Source organism: Caloenas nicobarica, chromosome 3 (genome assembly GCF_036013445.1).
Source record: "Caloenas nicobarica isolate bCalNic1 chromosome 3, bCalNic1.hap1, whole genome shotgun sequence".
Classification (NCBI taxonomy): Eukaryota; Metazoa; Chordata; class Aves; order Columbiformes; family Columbidae; genus Caloenas; species Caloenas nicobarica.
The window spans coordinates 82,336,265-82,355,221 of NC_088247.1; the positions used below are offsets into that span (position 1 = coordinate 82,336,265).

An 18,957-nucleotide genomic window follows, 5' to 3' on the forward strand; every position below is an offset into this window, starting at 1 on the left:
ATGATCACTCTATCCCTCAAAGAATTTACCATCTATAGGTGATCCATGGTATACACAATAGCAAGGAAGGTCAGCTGTAACAGGATTGCTTCCAACCCAGTTAAAGCACATTTGTGTTCGTATAGACAAGAACCAGGTATTATACAAAACTGTACAACTTCCCAGGGAACTTTTAACATTATGTTAAATACATAATTTGTTTCCATCTAAAAAAGAAAGACCAATTTGCTTTCCAATTTGCCTAGCATAAGAAAAATCAAAGCAGTTTTCTCAATTTTGTTTTCATCTTTCAGTGACTGATATAGAAGGCAGCTGAAGCAAAACATATGTTATCGTATGTTATATTTTTAAGATGCATGTGCTTTATTTTAGAGGACTGTTCTGCTTGCTTTTCATCTGTTGCTGGATGACCTGAATGGGTTTCAGTCGACCTCTTCTGACACTGCCTAAGTCTGTTCACGTGACTTAACTTTGTGACTTAGATTATTCCAAAAGTACAGATTACTGACCAGGTCACTTGTGTCTACAAAGAAGTCCCATGTGTATGTGGTGAAGGAGGGATAGAGGAAAAGAGTGGGACAGAACTCTGAAAGGATTGGGGTTTAGGCATCCCTTAGTAAATGCACGTCTCCAGTATAAAGAGACTTATTGTCTTGGACAGCCTACTTAAAAATCCCACCTTTCTAAGTAGAAGAAGGATCTCTGTTGGCAGTGAACCCATGCTCAGTTCCACTAAAGGATACATAAGATTAAAGTCTCATTCTGTAAATTAGTAATCACATAAACAAGATTTTAAAATACTGCAGAAACTCCATGAGTTACATTCATTCAGCAGAATATTGTTTAGCCTTTATTCATTAAGATAAATGTGCAATCCACCTCTGGAATGAACTAGAGAATTTGACTGGCAATTGTTTTAACATGAGCCTTGCTACACTGTGTGTTCACACTACTTTGCTGAAAAGTAAAATGCATGTACTATGTGGATTATTTTCTTTAAATCAGATTCTTATGCACCACGATCTGCATTATGATAGCTCAGGATTTCAGGCTGTGTCTAAACTGTGAATTTCAAGAACTCTGTGCAGCTCTCTCATCCTGGTGCAGAACTTGGCTGTGCCCACACTTAGCATTAGCAGCTGAATTAGACCACTTAAGTGAGTAGGTGAGCAAGATTTGAGGCTGCAGGCTTCAATGCATAAAAACAGTGAGTAGGTGAGCAAGATTTGAGGCTGCAGGCTTCAATGCATAAAAACAATCTCAGTTTTGTTAGTAATCAATAGGGCTAGGGTAAGGAGTATATTCCCAGCCTTCATACCACTGTACAATATCATCTGTAAACAACACAAAACCTTTGTTTTAAATCAGTGATGAGAATGTTCTTTGGTCTTTTTCTCTTTAAAAGTCATTTCATTTTTGGCAGCTAATAACAAAAGAGCAATGGGCATATTTACATGTGTCAGGAGAGTAGTGCAATAAACAGGGTGGTTTCTCGCATCTCCATTCTGGGGCATGGCAGAGTTCCATTCCATTCATAATTTCTTCAAAATCTGATGCAGCCAACTTGATGCAAGCACATAAATACTTCCTTGCTGAATTTTGACAATACTAAATTAACTCTGTTATATATATATATATTAGTTTTATTCTTACAGAACCCAAGGGCAGATTTTTAGTGTTTCAGGGAGGATAAAGGGAGGTAAGATACATTATTAATTTTTGTATTTTCTGACTTTTGCAAATTTACTAAAACCTGAATGTTATCAGTCTCCAGTCCTCTCTTTCCAGATCTGCTCAATGGCAAACTGACAATGCAATATCCCAGTGGGAAGTCATAAAAGTCTTTTGCCGTTCTGGAATGGAGCAAGTGATGGCATCAATGCCTGTGTAGGTTAGTGTGGATGTTTATCTAACCTATTTTAAAAGCACATTACGTTGTTTTAAGGGTATATTTATAATACAGTAATTTGTCTTCCCGAAAAATGAGAACAGCTGAGCTGGAAGCACAATGTTTAATTTATTTCAAACCATTGCTAGTCACGGCTGTTACTAAAATGTACTGTATATCAACAATATTAAATTTAATCTAGATAATTTGAAAAAGAGGCATTTGGGAAATCTGCTCCAGTGATCCTTCAGAGAAATTATGTGGCCACATCTACATCAGATAGTGCTTTGAAAGTCCCTTGCTGCTTTGCTCTTATTTTCTTTGGTTAATTTGCTCCTCCCAGAGATTAAGACATTTATTTTGCTTTTATATATTGCTTAATCCTTCAAGAACATTGAATGTTCTTCTTGAGACTTTTAATGTAACTTGCCCATTTTTCTGTTATTTCCTGTCCCATTTTCCATTATTGAAACTACTTTGTCTTTCGGGTCTGAAAAAAAAACCCCAAAAACTACAAAATTAGTCTACAGAAGAGAAGACTCAAGTGGAATCTCATCAATGTATATAAATATCAGAAGGAAGGGAGTAAGGCAGATGGATCCAGGAACTTTCAAGTGGTGCCCAGTGACAGGAGTAGAAGCAATGGGAACACACTGAAACATTGGAGGCTCTGTCTGAACATGAGGGAAAACTTGGCAAGTGACCAAGTGCTTGCACAAGTTGCCCAGAGAGGTTATGGAGTCTCCATCCTTGGCAATATTCAAAATCCATCTGGACATGATCCTGGACGACTGGCTCTAGATGGCCCCACTTGAACAGTGAGGTTAGACAAGGTGACGTCCAGAGATCACTTCCAACCTCAGCCATTCTGTGATTCTGTGAAAAAGTAAAAGGGATTAGAACTGATTTAAAATGTACTTTTTTGGCTCATACCTACATTTTCCTTCTCTAGTTCTTAGACTTATGTGGTGTATAACATACTCATATGTGTTGCTTACAATCAGCCTGCAGCTAGAGAGTTTGAGGAAAATAACTGTCTTAGCTATGATTGTACCTTTGCAAAATGATGGGTTTTTTCTCAGTATATCTGAAAATGCCCAAATTTCCTTCATGAATGGATTGTCCTCATGTATTCTCAGCATACATGAAGGGAATGATCCATTAGATGTTCTGTTTCTGGGCAAGTATTTGATGGTTAAAGTATTAAATAATCTGTATTTCCTGAAGATGGAACAGAGCAAGATCTATATTCAGCCTGTGGTGATTTCTGTAGTTCTTCTACTAGAAAACTGAGATCTAGGGTTTAAGCTATATTAAAAATAAATTTCCAGACCAGTAGTTTTCTAGTTGCTTTTTTTCTATGGAGGAATGAAGAAAAATGACATCTTCAAAATGTAAATGAAGTGTTGTATACCTGAAAATTGGTTCAAACACTATGTCTAAGGTGAGAGCTTGATGCTAAGATTGGCTGAAGATTGATAGGAGGAACCTGACTGGTTTTTGATCTCTTCTGATCTCGGTGTTCATGGGCAGTCACCTCTGTCCTATACCTTGAGCTTCCTGTTTCTGAAACAGTTCTTCAGAAGTGTTGGGGGTTATTTCATCTTTGCATTTGGGTCAGGTAGGTCTGTTGTCAGCACACTGAGCACGCAATACAGAGCCAGACATATAGAGCCCCTACACCCTCTCAGTCATTGCATAGCACCCAGTAAATATCCTGCAGGCTCATTGCTGTGCAATTAGACTCACTATTGCATTTGAATTCTTCCCAGCATTCCTCCATGGTTGGGAGAAGGAAAGTAACTTTATATACTACCAGGTTAATGGTACTACTGGAGGAAGTGATTTGAAATGTTCAGAATTTTGAACTTCATGAAATTACTGTCTCAATAAGGCATTAGTTATAGTACCATCTGCTGTACCACGTTGCATTAATGGGATTAGAGCTAAATCCTCCTTGCCTTGGCCTCACAAGTAAACCCATTGACATCAATTTGTTCCTAAGTCTTCTAACAACGGCAGGGAGTTGTAGTACTTTGCAGGATCACTTTCAGGGATCAGAAGACACATGACAGCATTCTCTGTAGAGAACTTACTCTATTAAATAACACAGCAAGCAGAACTGCAGTTTGACCTCCACTTCATGCCTGGTGATTTCTGTCTTTGAGGGCTCAGGTGTTCTGTATGAGTTCGTAATTTTTTTCATTTAGACCACAGAGCCTTTAATGACCTCCTGAAACAGTTGAACAGTGAAGCAAATATGGGCAGATAAACTAAGCACTTAAACAGAAAGTCAGCTTTAATTGTTCCTTACATTTCCTGCTTATGCCCACAGTGAATGCTGTGGCCACTGCAACTTCTTTCTGATCCAAGTGGTTGGATTTTGGATTTCCCTGCGCAATGTTTTTTCATAAGTTGCTTTAAAGACTTGCAGCATCACCAGTCTGTAAAACCTGGAAAAGCTGCCTGTCTTTTTCAAAAAACAAATTTTCCTAAACTTAAAAATTTATCAGCAGGATGTGAGAGTTTGGAAGTGCTAAGAGGAAGTTACTGTTTTCTCTTGAGAGTTGCCGAGATATTTTCTTTAGAGCAGTGTTTTACATTCACTTTCTTATTCATAACTAGCAGTAACTCAAAGGGATTATCTTTTGGTGGGAGGCAGGGGTCAGCAAATCCTGGACTTCTTTAGTCCTTTTATGTCTCAGTTAATCACAGACAGAAAGGGGCAGAAGAGTATTCACTTCTTCCAAAGTCAAAGCAGGTTTCCACAATGGCCTCCTCATAACAACCCAGCAGGAGATAAATGTTCCTGAGCCTGAACTTTATTGTACTGAGAGCATGTAAAATATTTATTTACCAATTTTGTCTTGCCCTATTTGCCACCTTTGTTCTGTCTACCTCTGCTGTTCTCATTTTAGTTTGTAAGATGAATCTTGCTCTGTGTCTGTATGTGTGTATTAAGAAAAGTAGAAGACAGGGGTGTTGCTGTTTTTACCTGCTCATAAAACATAGGCCTTAAACCTGATAGAAATGACAGTTCAGGCTTCTTTCTGTGTTCTCAGTTTTAGGACTTCAAGGAAGATGGTGCTCAAGTGAAAAGTGTTTATTTATGCAAATATACACACTTAATGTGAGCTAGTGTTGTAGCTATAATGCCACTGTAAGTATAGCTCAGCTTTTCCTGTAAGGTAGAAACATCAGGAAGAAGGAAAGAAATTTCCAAAAAGAGTTGAAGCTCTTTCTCTGCACACTTCCCCTCCTCTCTAAGGTGTTTTGTGTGCTTGAATATTGTCTGTGTTCTGTGATTTCACAAGATGCAGTCTAGAAGCATTTTGCCATAAAGAGTGTGTTTTCAGAGGGCTTCAGGGGTTCCTGGCGTTAGCTGGGCTGCTGTGGGAAGCCTCACAGTAAAGTTGCTATTAACAAAACGTTCCTAAGGCCACTCTCCCAGTCACCTCCTAATTTCCGAATAAGCGTGGCTTTTGTTGCCGCTCTTTGTGCATGAATTCATGCACAGTCGTGAGTGCCGATGCAGATGAACAGCAGTGACACTATATCCCGCGGCCATGCTGGTGATGCCTTGTGTAGAGTTACTCAGGTGGAACAGTGGGTTACGTGATCTCCTCATCCCTGCCCACGGGCTGGAAAAGGAAGGAGGCCAGAAGGAAGGGAAGACATTCATGAATGCTGTGATGTGTCCATGTTTTTGCTGTCACTTTAGGTGTGTGCATTTTTGTCAAGTGGTGCTGGCATTAATAGATGAACAGGCAGTAAGAAATATTCCAAGAGGGTCTTACTCATATTCACTTGTGCTGTAAAATCATCTTCTCATTGCTTTGATAAAATAAGCTGCCAAATTTAAGTTTCAGTTGTTGACCAATGTAACTTGAATAGTCCATGAGATTATTGGAATTATCTGTCTTCAGTTTTGTTTTGCATAATTTTACTAACTTGGTAACAGATCTGGGTGATGTTAATGGAAAGGTCATTATCTCTCTGTTCAGTGACTTATTGCTTTCACCTGACTAGAGTATATCCATAGGTACCTACTTCTGATTAATCTTCAGTTCTTGCAGCTGTTTCTACATGCTAATTGCAATTGTGTCAGAATTGAACTTGGAGATCTACCTACAACATTGCCCTTTCTCAACTTCTGCCACCAATTCTTCTTTCTATTTTTCCTGGCTTACTTTCAGCTGGATGAAGAGTTTCATCATTTTTTCTATTCAATCGGATTTCCTTTTTCAAGCCTTCTCACTGCCTTTTTCTCCCTAGAGCTCTTTTTATATGCTTTAGAAATTACATATCTGAGTAAACTCCTCAAATGTAATCAGAAGTCTATCAGAGGAATATGATGGACATGGTTCTTCTGACAAGTACTGCCTCAGAGAAAATTTAATCGCAGTAAGAAATTCTTTAGAGCCTTTTCCCTTTGAGTTTTCCTGAAAACAAACAAAACATTCAGGAGGAGTTTTCTTTCTACTTAAAATTCTGAAACACTCATGTGTGAACTTCTCTCTGATGCCAAAGGTGATCTGTTTAAACACTGGTTGATGTATCTGTTTCTTCCGTTCCTTTTCAGAATTTTGCTGGATCCTCTGTAACTTCCTTTAAAATCAGATTAATGATGGATATTCCAATAATCTCAAAATGTGGCTCTCTATTATACCTGAATGACTTCTATCCATTACCGTCTCCCTTATTTTTGTTTTGCAAACAGTGAACAGTTTTCTATTTGTTTGTTTGTTTGTTTGTTTTTAGCAATGGTGTTTTTCCTGTGGTGAGATCACCTTTTAAGTGAAAAAAGAGAGAGACTTCAACATTTTATAACATCCAGAGTAACAATCATTCATTCTTAATTGTATGGTGTGTGTCTTTGGAAGAAATCATTCCTGGCAATTGCAATGAACTTTTCGTAACATGAACAGAGGCACAAGTGAAGTCTTCCTCACTAGCAAAAGCATTTTTAAGGACAGGACATACTGCCTATGAATTATAATGGCCACATGCTCTGTTCAACTGAAAAATAAATAGATTTCAAAATTAAGAAGGGAACAGGCTGTGGTGAGAAAAGCTGAAATAGTCAAAACTTGTGGATTATGTTTCAGACTATGATTTGCTGTGTGTCTTTTGGGAAAACACTTTCTCTGTTCATAGGTGTAAAACAAAAGCTTTTCATGAAGTAGTTATATATATTTTAAAAAAAAAGTTTACACTTTTATGTGATGAAATGGACAGATACAAGTGGTACTCTGCAGAATTAAAATTATCTAAACCCAAATTTGCAGAGAAAGTAATTCTCAGATCTGTTTCAAGTTTTCAAAGAACTTTGTATTAAAAGGTGAGTGACATTACGGAACTGAATCTTCTGAGTATTCAGCTGTGAATTTTATTGTAGCTGTTTTCTTTATGAGTTTGACAGATGTCATGTTCTTGTTTCTTCCTCAGAGTTCTTCCTGTCAGATTTCTAGCTTGGTGTTAGGCAAGATGAGCTAAAAGCAATTACTTTGCAAATCAAATCTCTTTAATGATAATTTAATCCATCTTTCTTTTACCAGTCACCAGCATTTCTAGGTCAGTAGCACCCTGACTGAGCTGAATTTAAGTTACCCACCAGATGGTAGTAATTTCTAGCACTTTTGATACAAGATTGGCTGTAAGTCATTTCCTGGATCATAACTTGTTAATGGCTTTAGCATGTAGCTTATGTCATTAAAACTTTTATGAAACTATATGAAAGTGCCAAACAGAGCTCTATGTTCTTTGTTCTATCTAATCTCTTTTAAGTTTTCCTAAGGTGCCAGTCATTGTGCTATCAAATATATCAGCCAGAAAGAAAAACAAGTAATTTCAAAATGAACTTCCAGTCTTGCTCTCTCAATTCCACTGTCTTTTCTGTTACAATGCCCACCTGTTACGGACAAATCCTCAGCAGGGTTTCAAGAGGCTTACTGGACTGTCTTTCCACAATAGCCAGCTAATGTACCAACACAGCTGCTTTTACCTGTGGGTGAATTAAGCAGGTTTTCAGGAATATCATGCAAGAAACTGCACCCAAGTTGTCTGCTACAGACATCTTTGGGCTTGGACCTACCTTGACCTTAATGTTTGTCACAATACAGGGGATCCTGGGATGAATCAAAGAAATGGCAACAAATTTCCCTAGGATTTTTCCTAAGATTTTTTTATTTTTTTACTCATTGGATCTCCCAAAATTATTGCTGTTTTAGAGAAGCAGCAGCCCAGCCCCAGACAGGGCAGGCTGGATGCTTCGTGCCTCCTGGCCAAGACTATGAAGTTAGAATTTGGCTAACTGCATCAAGACCACCTAAAAAAAGCCACTGAGATCTCAGCTGAGTGACAAATTTAAGAAGAAGAAACAGCTGAGAGAGGAAGACCTCCAGGGACTCTAGTACAGGAAGCAGTATTATTCATCTGGTAGTTCTGTCTCAGATACAGCCCAGTTATCAAATTCAGTTGAATATTTCATGGGTTTGTGCTGATGTGTTTTATGGACTTACATTTTATGAAGCATTTCATCCAAAGATTCAATTACTTTTGTCAATACCCACAACACCCCCAGTGTTGATGGGAGCGTTGTACTGACATGTGTCTTTGTGTTAAAATCTCTGTTGAAAACACAGCTCCACATTTAAATAACAATTGAGTGAACATAAATAACTTGCACAAATACTTATCTCAAACTCATCACAGTTTCGGCAGCTGAATAAGAATCGAAGGCAGATGTGATGATGGAATAGCTTTTGAAAGCATAGTAAGATTATCTTTCAGGGAAATACACCACATTAAAAGCCATGGGATCTGAGAAATTAAATCATGATTTCTTGTAGGATTAAGAGCAGTTTTCATAGGCTAGCAGTAAGTTCAAAGCAGCTTTTGATCAGGTAGGATGAATAAGTGCTGCTACTATACAATTACTGATGAGTAGTTCTAGATTTTAAAGCAAGTGCTGTGTTTTCCATTGAAACTGAAAATGAGAACAAATCTCTCTAATATATCTAGTGCTCCTTAGTGGATAGTACCCCGACTGATAGGTTTCATTTGCTTATGGAGAGCACAAGAACCACATATGCATAAAAATGATCCTTCTGCAATATGTTATGATGCTGATTTGCTCCTGCATCTGCTATCAGTCAAAGATTTTGGGAATTCCTTTTTCTAGAATCCTCTGAAATTTATCTTTGTACTGTTGCAAACCATTTGATTTTCCAGTCCAAATACAAGCTTTTAAATTATCCATATTTATCTGTACATGACAGGAAAGTCTGACACAATAGAGTCATTTTACCGTTAAGGAGTAGAACGAGTTCTCAGGAGATCTGGTTCCTCTGTGGACTTGTTGGGTCAAGATTACAAAACTCAGCCTTTCTGTGTCTTTTATCCTTAGTAAAATGGGCATAATGTTACTGTTGGTATTTGTCTTGCTTACTTTGGAATGCACCATGCTTAACAATGTGATTTTCATTGGAAGCTCCAATATTACTGTAATAGAAACAAAAATTAGTTGAAAATCCAATAATGATACATTACTAGATTTTCTCCCCTCTCTCTCCCTCTAGATTTTCAGGGTGTGGGATTTACAGACCCTTTCGCTGCTGCAAGTCTTCCATGATGATCAAGGGAGTCCTGGAGAGATGGAGGCCTCTGCCATGGTATTTGACAATGATAATGGCACACTTATCACTGGTATGTTGCTGCAGTTGATGTATGAGAGCATCCCTCTTCTCCTAGAATGCGATTTCCTTTACAATTACGTATAACTGAAGTTGAGCACAGGAATAAGGCATATGAGATGAACAGAATACTGGGAGGTAAGGGTATTTGCACATGAAGACCATTTTAAAGTGAGTCTTGTTATATATGGTGCTAATTTCAATATAGAAATATTAATGAAAATATGCAGCATTGACATTAACAACAGGAAACAGAGAAAATGAGAAAGGTTTCTCTGAAGGCAAGGTGAGCCTCCCCTAGAAAAACTGAACTACAGATATTGTTCTGTAGACTTGTCATTTCTTGAAAGCTACTAAGCTGCTGATCTTCCCCTATTCCTCTAGCCCTCTCCTCCCATTTGGAGATCAAATCAGCAAAGTATAGTCTCTGTGGAGACCTCAGAAGCGTATTCAAACTCCTTATTTAACTCAGTAGCTACAGAGATCCCCAAAATCTGTGGTGTCAACAGACACACTGTTCAACTGATCAGAAATAAAATATTGTGGGAACTCATCCCAAGGTTTCTGGACTCTTTTTCCTGTCTCTGTAGCAGGGAGCTTGGAACCTCCGAGGGATCAGAGCTTTGCAGTGTCACTAAGGATACCAGCCTTCTGTATCTAAGGCAGAAACTCTGGAAACCGGTGGGGTTTTTCTGCCCCAGAGATGTAATCACTGAAAAAAACCAGCTTTGAACCTGTTCTGGGGCTATAGAAGCCTGAGACATACCAGGCAAACTGTCTTTGGAGACAGCTTTTTCTGTCCTTGGGTTAGGAACAAGGCATAAAGCTCGCAAAGCTTGTCAGATCTGAGAAGATGAATGTGAAATACTTTGTTTTCAGTGACCTGGTAATTCCTGCTGAATCTTTGTGCCAATAAACCTGGTTTAGAAGACCTAAATATGTGTACTGGACTAGAGTCCACAAATTGTTACAGGTATTTAGGCATCTGGTAAGCACTGCAAAGCTTAAGAAACTTTAGCTTCTAGGTCTTATTTTAAAAATGCCCAGGATATTAATCAGTCTAGTTTTTAAAGATTTTTAATCATTAAAGGGTACAGATAGGAGATTCGATTCAAATTTAAATGAGGTAACTTTGCCCTTATAAACAATGCTTGGATCAGTGCCTAAAAATCTGGTCCTGGACTCTCTAAATGATTCCATTAAAAGGCTAAGTTAATGTCTCCTTTCTCCTGAAAAGCGCAAGAGACTGAGGCTATATGTAGGCAGATTAATTCTCATTGCTGCGTACCTGACTTTACAGAGGAGATTTTCCATTATTAGTTCACTATCATCCATAAATCACAGCTCACCTTCATGCTTCATTTGAATATTGCTGCAGCTTTCCTCTTGTGCCTTTTTCCAAGCTGCTGGCCTCTATGCCTGGACTTATGCCAAGTATGAGTCAATTTTGTCCTTTGCTGCACACTCACTGCTGACTGATGCTCCTCTGCTGGTAGAACTGTAGTAGTACTGGAACTGAAATAGGAGGTTGCATGTGTAGTCTGGCTTGTGAGCCTGCATTGTAAAAACTTCATCCTTTCTTTTGTCTTGTCTTCCCATCTGCCTCTTTGTCTTTGTAACCTTTCTGATCTGAGAGCACTGGAAAGTATCTGAAAAACACCATTCAGACCTGCAGTGCTGTATAGAGGAAGGTACTGGAAAGACATCATCATTGCCTGCAGATAGAACTGCTTTATCTCTAAGAAAGCAAATACCATGATTTATTTTAGTGATATATCTACCAATTAGAGTTTTATTTATTTGGGTTCATTCCATTCCATGCCAGCCCACTCTGGGACTGGAGGATTTATGACACCTAATGATTCAGAGTCAGGGTATCAATCTCATCAAAAGTGGGCAGGTGGTCATTTAAAGCAGGGAAATGCTCAGCCATTGTTTAACTGGTGCTTTGTGGGGAGCATGTGTGAATGTTTTCTGAATTAGAGAACAGATATTCTCAAGAAACAGACAAGATTCCTTACCGTCTTCAGAAGAACTCAAATAAACTCCATGGTTTATGGAAAATCTTTTTACATCCAAGGAAAGTAACCAGTACTATACATAAAATGCATATATTCCCACTTCTCTCACCCTGTGCAGGTTCAACCGTCATTGATATTTATCCCCTAACTCAAGTGATACAAGATAGGAGACAGTTGCCACAGACACATGAGAAAAAAATCAATGTTCTGATTTACAACATGGCTCTTCACCAAATTCTCACTATCTGCTCTGAGTCAATACTGAAGGTGAGTGTAAGTTGTTACCAAGTCTCAGCTTTTTTTATTACAAATAAGTTACTGGGCAATTAGATACGTGATTATCATTAATTATTCAAAGTGTTTGTTTTGAGGCTATTTTCATGCACAAATTCTCCAGGGAAGTGGTAGCCATGATGGATAAACTATTGGATTCAGCATCATTGTTTTCATCAGAAAACTACTTCCCTGACCAGCACTGACATAATTGCACTGCAAGCACCAGGCAGATTGAACAAGGCTTCAGAGGCATTGGATTTAGTTGCAATTTTATTTCCTTAGGCTGTATTTTGGTGCAGTACACCTGTTCCTGCAATGGATTCTTGCAATTATAGCAAAAGAGGTGAAAGTCCATTGGTTATTTCATAGCTACAAAGAAAAATGTAAACTGCCATGATGGATCCAATCTACTTTGGATCCAATCGATAATTCATGCAAGCACAATCACGCATTATTCTTCACTGCAGAAGGCATATCTAATGAGCATCTCTTTAAAGTTTAAGAAGTGCTTGAGTCCCATTCAACTTAGTAGAATATAAGCATGTACTTTAGACATTCTATGGATTGGTATAAAACATTTTAAAAGCCACTTTGTAAAAATAAGACTGTGTAGAAGATGCTTCTCTCAGATAAAAAGATTCCTTCACTAAAATTAAAAAGTTTAATTGGCACATACAGTGCACCTAAACCATAAAACCTGACTTTTTATCATCCTGTTTTGCTTTTTATTCTTTTGTCTGATCTGCTTCTCTTTGGCTAGCAGTTCTGGAGCAAATTTACTGACCTTCTGTAGATCATTTTATTATTCAAATAATTTCCTAGAACATGCTGTTCTGAGCCTTAAGGATTTCGAGTCATACAATGAGGGAGAGGTGTTGAATATAATAGCCAGTAAACAAGAAAAGTGATCAAGATCACTTTTATCACTTTTAATCACAGCTCTACTTGTGTCGAAACATTAATGAAAAGGCTAATATTAACTATATCATTTGCATTTGAACCACTAAAAAATAGTTGCCATCCAAGTGTCAGAAAACCTACAGATGAATAAAATGAATCATTACTGATGTAATTAACAGTGCGACAATGATCATCAGAGGTACCAAGGACCTGCAGTTTGCATTAACTGTTGATGGGATTAGATGGCAAGATCCGTAGGGAGAGAAAGCATCTCCTGCTGGGCCAGCTGGTGGTGCATGCCATTCATGTGGAGAAAGGCTTGTTTGTGTAAAGGTTTGTTCATTTTATAAACTGGGTAAATATGTTATTTCTTATTCTAAACCCTGCCTTCCTTAGACCATGATGGCTGCAACATTATTACAATTACAAGTTCGTTTTGGGCACTTGGTGCTGCAGAAAATCAGATCCAGACAGTGCACATGACAATGAGTGGCTAATTCATAAAATCCAGTGAAATCTGAGCTATTCCACTGAAGTGACTAAACTTTGTACTGGTAGTCCATTATAAGGCATTGTTTAAATTCCTAAAAGGATTATATAATCATCAGACATAGTTGTTCCTACATTTTTGGACCAAATGTTTACGAAAAGCCTCATTTTGATATTCAGCGTAGAAAGTATAGCTCAAACCACTCTTTCTAGTTAGATTTCTTTGCTTTTGCACTGTAAAAAGTCCTTATATTTAACAACAGTCTCTCTGACTTAACAAGGATCTTTCTCATAGCATACTAAACAAGAGTCTCCCCTTGCCAGAATGGCTTCTCTGGGGAGAGGGACATTTTCAGGGAAATTACACTAATATCTCAGTAAAAAAAACATGGTGGTGTGCTATTGTAACCGAGAACCTATTTCACAGGGTGTGAAAATTTGCTCTTGGAGGTATTCGTCTTTCTCCAGTTACACTAGAACATGTATGATGGGTTTTAGAGGTTACAGTACAACTAATTACCATCTTATTTTTTCAGATCTGGGACCTAGAAACAGGATATCAAATATATCAGATTGAAGATGCGCATGGGCTGAATATTGAAGTGACCTGTGCAGCCTTTGAAAGAAATGGGGTTTATCTCGCTACTGGGGCATGTGATGGTAAAGCAATTAAATAATTGCCACATTTTTGTTACTTTTCTTTAAAATGACATATTACATGACCAGAAAGAACTCTTCGCCTTGACTGTCTCAGTGACAGAAGAATTAATTTTGGCTTTCTTCCAAGGTGGGAGGAAATACGTACAGAAAGGAGTGCACAGCTGTCAGTCTGGGGAAAAGTGCAGGGCAGGAAGGGGGGTGTCATGTCTTAGTTGGGTTTTATTTGATAGATGACTAATAGAAAGGTGATTTTTGGCTGCTTGGGCTCTGGTACTTTGCTAACCTATTGCCTTCTGAAGACTATCTTCAAAGCTCTTAGTCTGAAAAGGTGTTTCCTCATAGGACTTAGGACCTAGATCTATAACCGAATGGCTGCCGATGGAGAACAGTAGGTTTTTTTGATTTTATAGCATCTAAGCTCAATTTTGTAGTGTCTGCAGGCACTGAACACTAGCATATGTATATCTACACATTTCCTGAATTTTTCACATGTTATTTAACCTGTGTCAGTTTTAGGCAATGTGACAAGACCTTTCCAATACACAAGTGCTACACTGAATTCTGCAGCAAACTTTAATAATTTTGTAATCTGTTAACATGACTGAATAATTCTTCTTATATTCAGGTGTTCAAGAGTATACACCGGAAGTATCAAAATATATGACATATATGAAAGCTGCCTCACATAAAGAGGAGACAGCCTTTCCCACACACCATACTGGCTAATGTTTCTTGTTTATTTTTGGGAGCAGAGACTGCACCCATTATGCATCCTAAAAGCAGGGCAGAAAGGGAATGCTATTAAGTCTTACCAAACTGAAGTCCTATGTAATAACTGCTTCACTTAATTCTGTAGCTCCCCTTCCCCACTAGCTCTGTGGGTTAAGTCCAGCAACCAGGTCCCTCTGCTTCTTGCCATAGCTCAGAACCTGAAGTCTTCTGCCCAGACTTGCTTGCTCTCTGATGATGTTAGTCCAGAAGCAGAGGTAAGATAGGCAACGGTCTTTTATCCTGGGCTGCAGCACAAAACAGACATGGAAAAAAGAGGAAAAACTGGTGGGGCTAGTAGTGAAGATGTTTTCTAGTAAGTTTTGTGTTCCTAAGAGTGCGTTCCTAAGAAACACTTGCATTGTTACAGCTTTTGAAAGACCAGTGACCTAGCTCTGAACCTTCAACTGGATTTTCTTTATTCTTCTCCTTTCCCTGTTTGATCCAGCTCAAGTTTCTGACTTTGAAGAACAGATTATTGCTGAAAGTTCATTCCCTTTTGTATATCTTTCTCATCGATGTGTAGGAACAGTGAAAATTTGGGAGTTTGAAAATGGGCAGGAAGTTAAAGCCTTGCCTTTGGCCCAGCACAGCAAAGATGAAAATTGTCTGCTGAAGATAGTTTATCTGAAGGCTAAGAGGAGTCAACATGCACTTCTTGTTTTGGAGAAGAGTGGGAAGATGAAAATGATTCAGGTTTTTCAAATATACTTTTTTTAAAAATTTCTAATTTCATTTGGTAGCTCCTAATTTTTGAGGTAAACCAGGACTTTTTCATTAATTAGTAGATAAACTTTTAGAAACTGTCAGGAACAATTCACTTTCTGCATGTCATCAAATTCATTTTCTGCCTTTCTGTCTAAGTGTTAATATGTTCATTAGTCCATTGCTGGTTTTCAGCATTCTGACAATTTCTTTCCTTGCATTTTTTTTTCTGTTTGTGATCAAGGTTTCAGCAGTTATAGATCCTTTAAGGCAGAGGTGTCAAACTCATTTTCACTGGGGGCCACATCAGCCTCATGGTTGCCTTCAAAGGGGAGTAGTAGGAGTAGCTACATTTATACGGTCCTAAAATTACACTTGTCCCTTTGAAGGCAACTGCAAGGCTGATTTGGCCGTTGGTGAAAATGAATTTGACACCCTTGCTTTTAAGGTAAAAGCTTTAAAATATTGCTGTTGTTATTATAAACTGTGTTTGCCCTGTTTATCCTGCAAAAAAAACCCCTTCAATATCGGAGAAGATTTTGGCTAAAGGATTTTTATTTTTCTGGATAAAATTACTAGATTAAGACTGCTTAAGAACTGATAGAAAGAAAAAAGACAGTAATAAGTCAGATTGATTTGCTTGGTTTGATATTGAGAGTCTACCCTGTGTTCCCGTCAGTTAAAATTAACAGGATGTATGTGGAGCTCACAATAACTGTGGTTTCATTTCTCAGACAAACCATGTTTCTGTAGAATTTTTTTCCTCAAACTGGAATGTTTTACTTGGGACAAAATTCTTCTTCTAGAACTTTAAATCTTCTATGTGCAAGGGAACAAAGGTTGTGGGGAGAAGTAATAAGTTTTACTAGCCCAATGATACATTTAGGGGAAAAAAAACATACAAGCTCTCATCTTGGTAAATCATTTATTACTTTTGAGCCTCCTGATAAGAAAAAGCTGTTTTATACAGACTTTGCTTTTGATATTCAGATTTTTCAGAAGTACTACATCACACCAGTAGTCCCCCGGTGTTATTATTGAGATTATTAAATCATTCGTGCAATGTAAATGTATCCCTTGACAAACAGGTTGGTAAGAAGTTGAATCTCCTCCAGCTCTTTATGAATCTAAGTACATTAATACTATTTCACATCATTGCAAAACTACATTTATACAAATGTTTCAGTGATAATGAGAAATACAGGTTGTTATTATTAGCTTTTTAAGAGGCTCTGAATATAGTAGTTAGCAAGATGAAATTGAATAACACCCCAAAACCAGTTCATTCTTTGCAGGAATGCACTGTAGATCTCTCAATTTTTAGTCCTTCCACCAAGGTATTTCTTATTTGCTACACTTAATATCATATGATTTACCAAAATCTTAATCATTGCTTCATTGTGGAGTTCAAGGCACCTATGAAAATAGTAGGAAACCCAAGGAGCTGATTTCAGTAACACTTCCCAAAATGGAAGTTGAAGCAGAAACGAGATACTGAAGTGAATTTGTTACAGTCAGAAAAACTGTCAAGGTAACTCCCAGTAGCTTCTAGGCATGATGAGGAGGAATCAATGACTCAGGGCCATGGCTGAACTGTGGCTTCTTCTCACACAATTGGAACAACCACCAGTTTTGCTGGTATGATAGATATGAACTGGAGACTAGCAATGTTCATGAAATAAGCAGCTATACCTGCAGAGACAGCTTACTTCAAGGGAGTAGTTCAACTAAATAAAATCAAAAGCTCTGAACTCCACAGCTAGGCAGCTTCTAATATAACAGCAGGTAATTTAAAGCGAGCTGGAATATCTCTGGCTGGCACTTCAGTTTGCAGCGTAGGCATATGCTAGGTGATACCTGTAGTAGTTTTTGTAGTTTGGCACAGAAAACAACCTTTTAACACACACTTCCTGATAATTATCTTCTGAATAGAGAATTCCTTTCCTTCCTCTTTCATTAAGTCAGTTATTTTACTAGGGTAACTCAGTTCAAACATATCTATATGTAACGTGGATGCTTCCTGAGGCAATGTTGTTTCCACGACGGAATCCAGTTGTGTCTTTGTCACTGAAGACTGACACCTTACAAACACATTTTTTTCCGGATATCGAGCTGCCGTCTGACACCAGTTCTCTGAGGAATAATACAGAGGTAAGAAACTCTTCAAAAGTTCCACATCATTTACAGAATTTTGGAAAAGGAAATATTTACAGTGCCCTCAAGGATTTCATGTTTTAGCAACAGGATAAGAACCAAATAAGTATTCCAAACTTTTCAGTACACTGAAGGTTTAAAATCACCTAAGAAAGTGATTGTTTTTAAGGGCTATATCTGCCTAATTATCCATTTCATAGTTGTCGCTGCAGCTGCTCTGTACATACACTTCACATTGCTGTACAAAACAGTAAGTTGAGGTTCTTGTATAAAATCTTCTAGAAATGGAATGTCATTCATTACTATAGCTAGACTGACCTTCAGTAATAGTGGCACATAAAGATTAAGCTGGGTGTTAAAGTAATTTAGTTTTCTCTTCTTATTCCTTTGGTAAAATTAGATGTCAAATGTATGGTTGAGTTGTTGACCAATTTAACTTGACTAGTCCAGAAGACTTACATTTTATTTTGTATAATTTCACTAACTCTGTAACAGGTCTGGATGATGTTTATGGAAAGGTCATTATATTTCTGTTCAGTGACTTATTCCTTTCACCTGACTAGAGTATCTCCATAGATGCCTACTTCTGATGAATCTTCAATTCTTACAGTTGTTTTTACATACTCTAATTGCAATAGTGCTGTAAATAACAGCTTAGGTCAGCAGATGGAGGCCCCTGTCCCCTGCAGCAGGGAGTCTCCCAACTCTGTCACTCTGCATCCTTCTGGTGCTTCTGTGTAGCTCGAATACAATAGTATTATACCATTCAATATGCAGTTGTTGTAGGCACTGTCAGTTTAGGCATCTTGTTAAACTGACAGTTAAAACATTTCACTCTCTAGTGTTCACATTGCTCCTAGTAAATTTTTTTTTAATGTTCTTTGTAGCATTTTGTACCTTCTGTGGAAAAGACGTGTTTTGATGTTTTAAAAGAAGGAGGATACAGTTTGATAGCTACAGGAAGTGAAAATGGTGCAATAATTTTGTGGGATTTTGAATCTGCCTCTGTGAGATGCATGTAAGTATTGCTTTCATGGAGGCATTTTGGTCTCCAGTACTTCATACAAACTTTTCAAATGGCATAGTGCAAATTCTAAGATACCCGACAGTAAAGGGTGACGGACAAGCAGGAGTTAAAGTAGCAATTTATGTGGAGTCCCCTACCTTCCACTTCAAATTACTTTGCTAGCTAGTCCTGACATTGCAGATAGGAGAGGTGATCAAGAGAGGGAGTCATTTGGGGAAGGGATGATGTAATTAAGAATAGTGTTTTAAAATAACTCAGCACTGCCACTGAAGGAAACTCCCACTGTGTAAGTCACTCTGTCATTGACTCGAGGCTGCTACTGAGCTTTAGAAACATTCTTATTCTGGAAGTTTCGTGTTTGGGAGGACACCTGGA

The 18,957-nt window shown here is 38.0% G+C and overlaps 1 protein-coding gene across 1 annotated transcript in view; it reads left to right on the plus strand.

Annotated features, from left to right (window-relative positions):
• Positions 1–18,957, plus strand: part of WDR64 (WD repeat domain 64) — a 66,236-nt gene that overhangs the window by 31,775 nt on the left and 15,504 nt on the right. The window contains exons 12-17 of the mRNA XM_065632440.1: positions 9,469–9,595; positions 11,722–11,870; positions 13,805–13,928; positions 15,223–15,392; positions 17,379–17,552; positions 18,443–18,573. Coding sequence (XP_065488512.1) covers positions 9,469–9,595; positions 11,722–11,870; positions 13,805–13,928; positions 15,223–15,392; positions 17,379–17,552; positions 18,443–18,573 — 875 coding nt within the window. The remainder of the gene's footprint in view (positions 1–9,468; positions 9,596–11,721; positions 11,871–13,804; positions 13,929–15,222; positions 15,393–17,378; positions 17,553–18,442; positions 18,574–18,957) is intronic.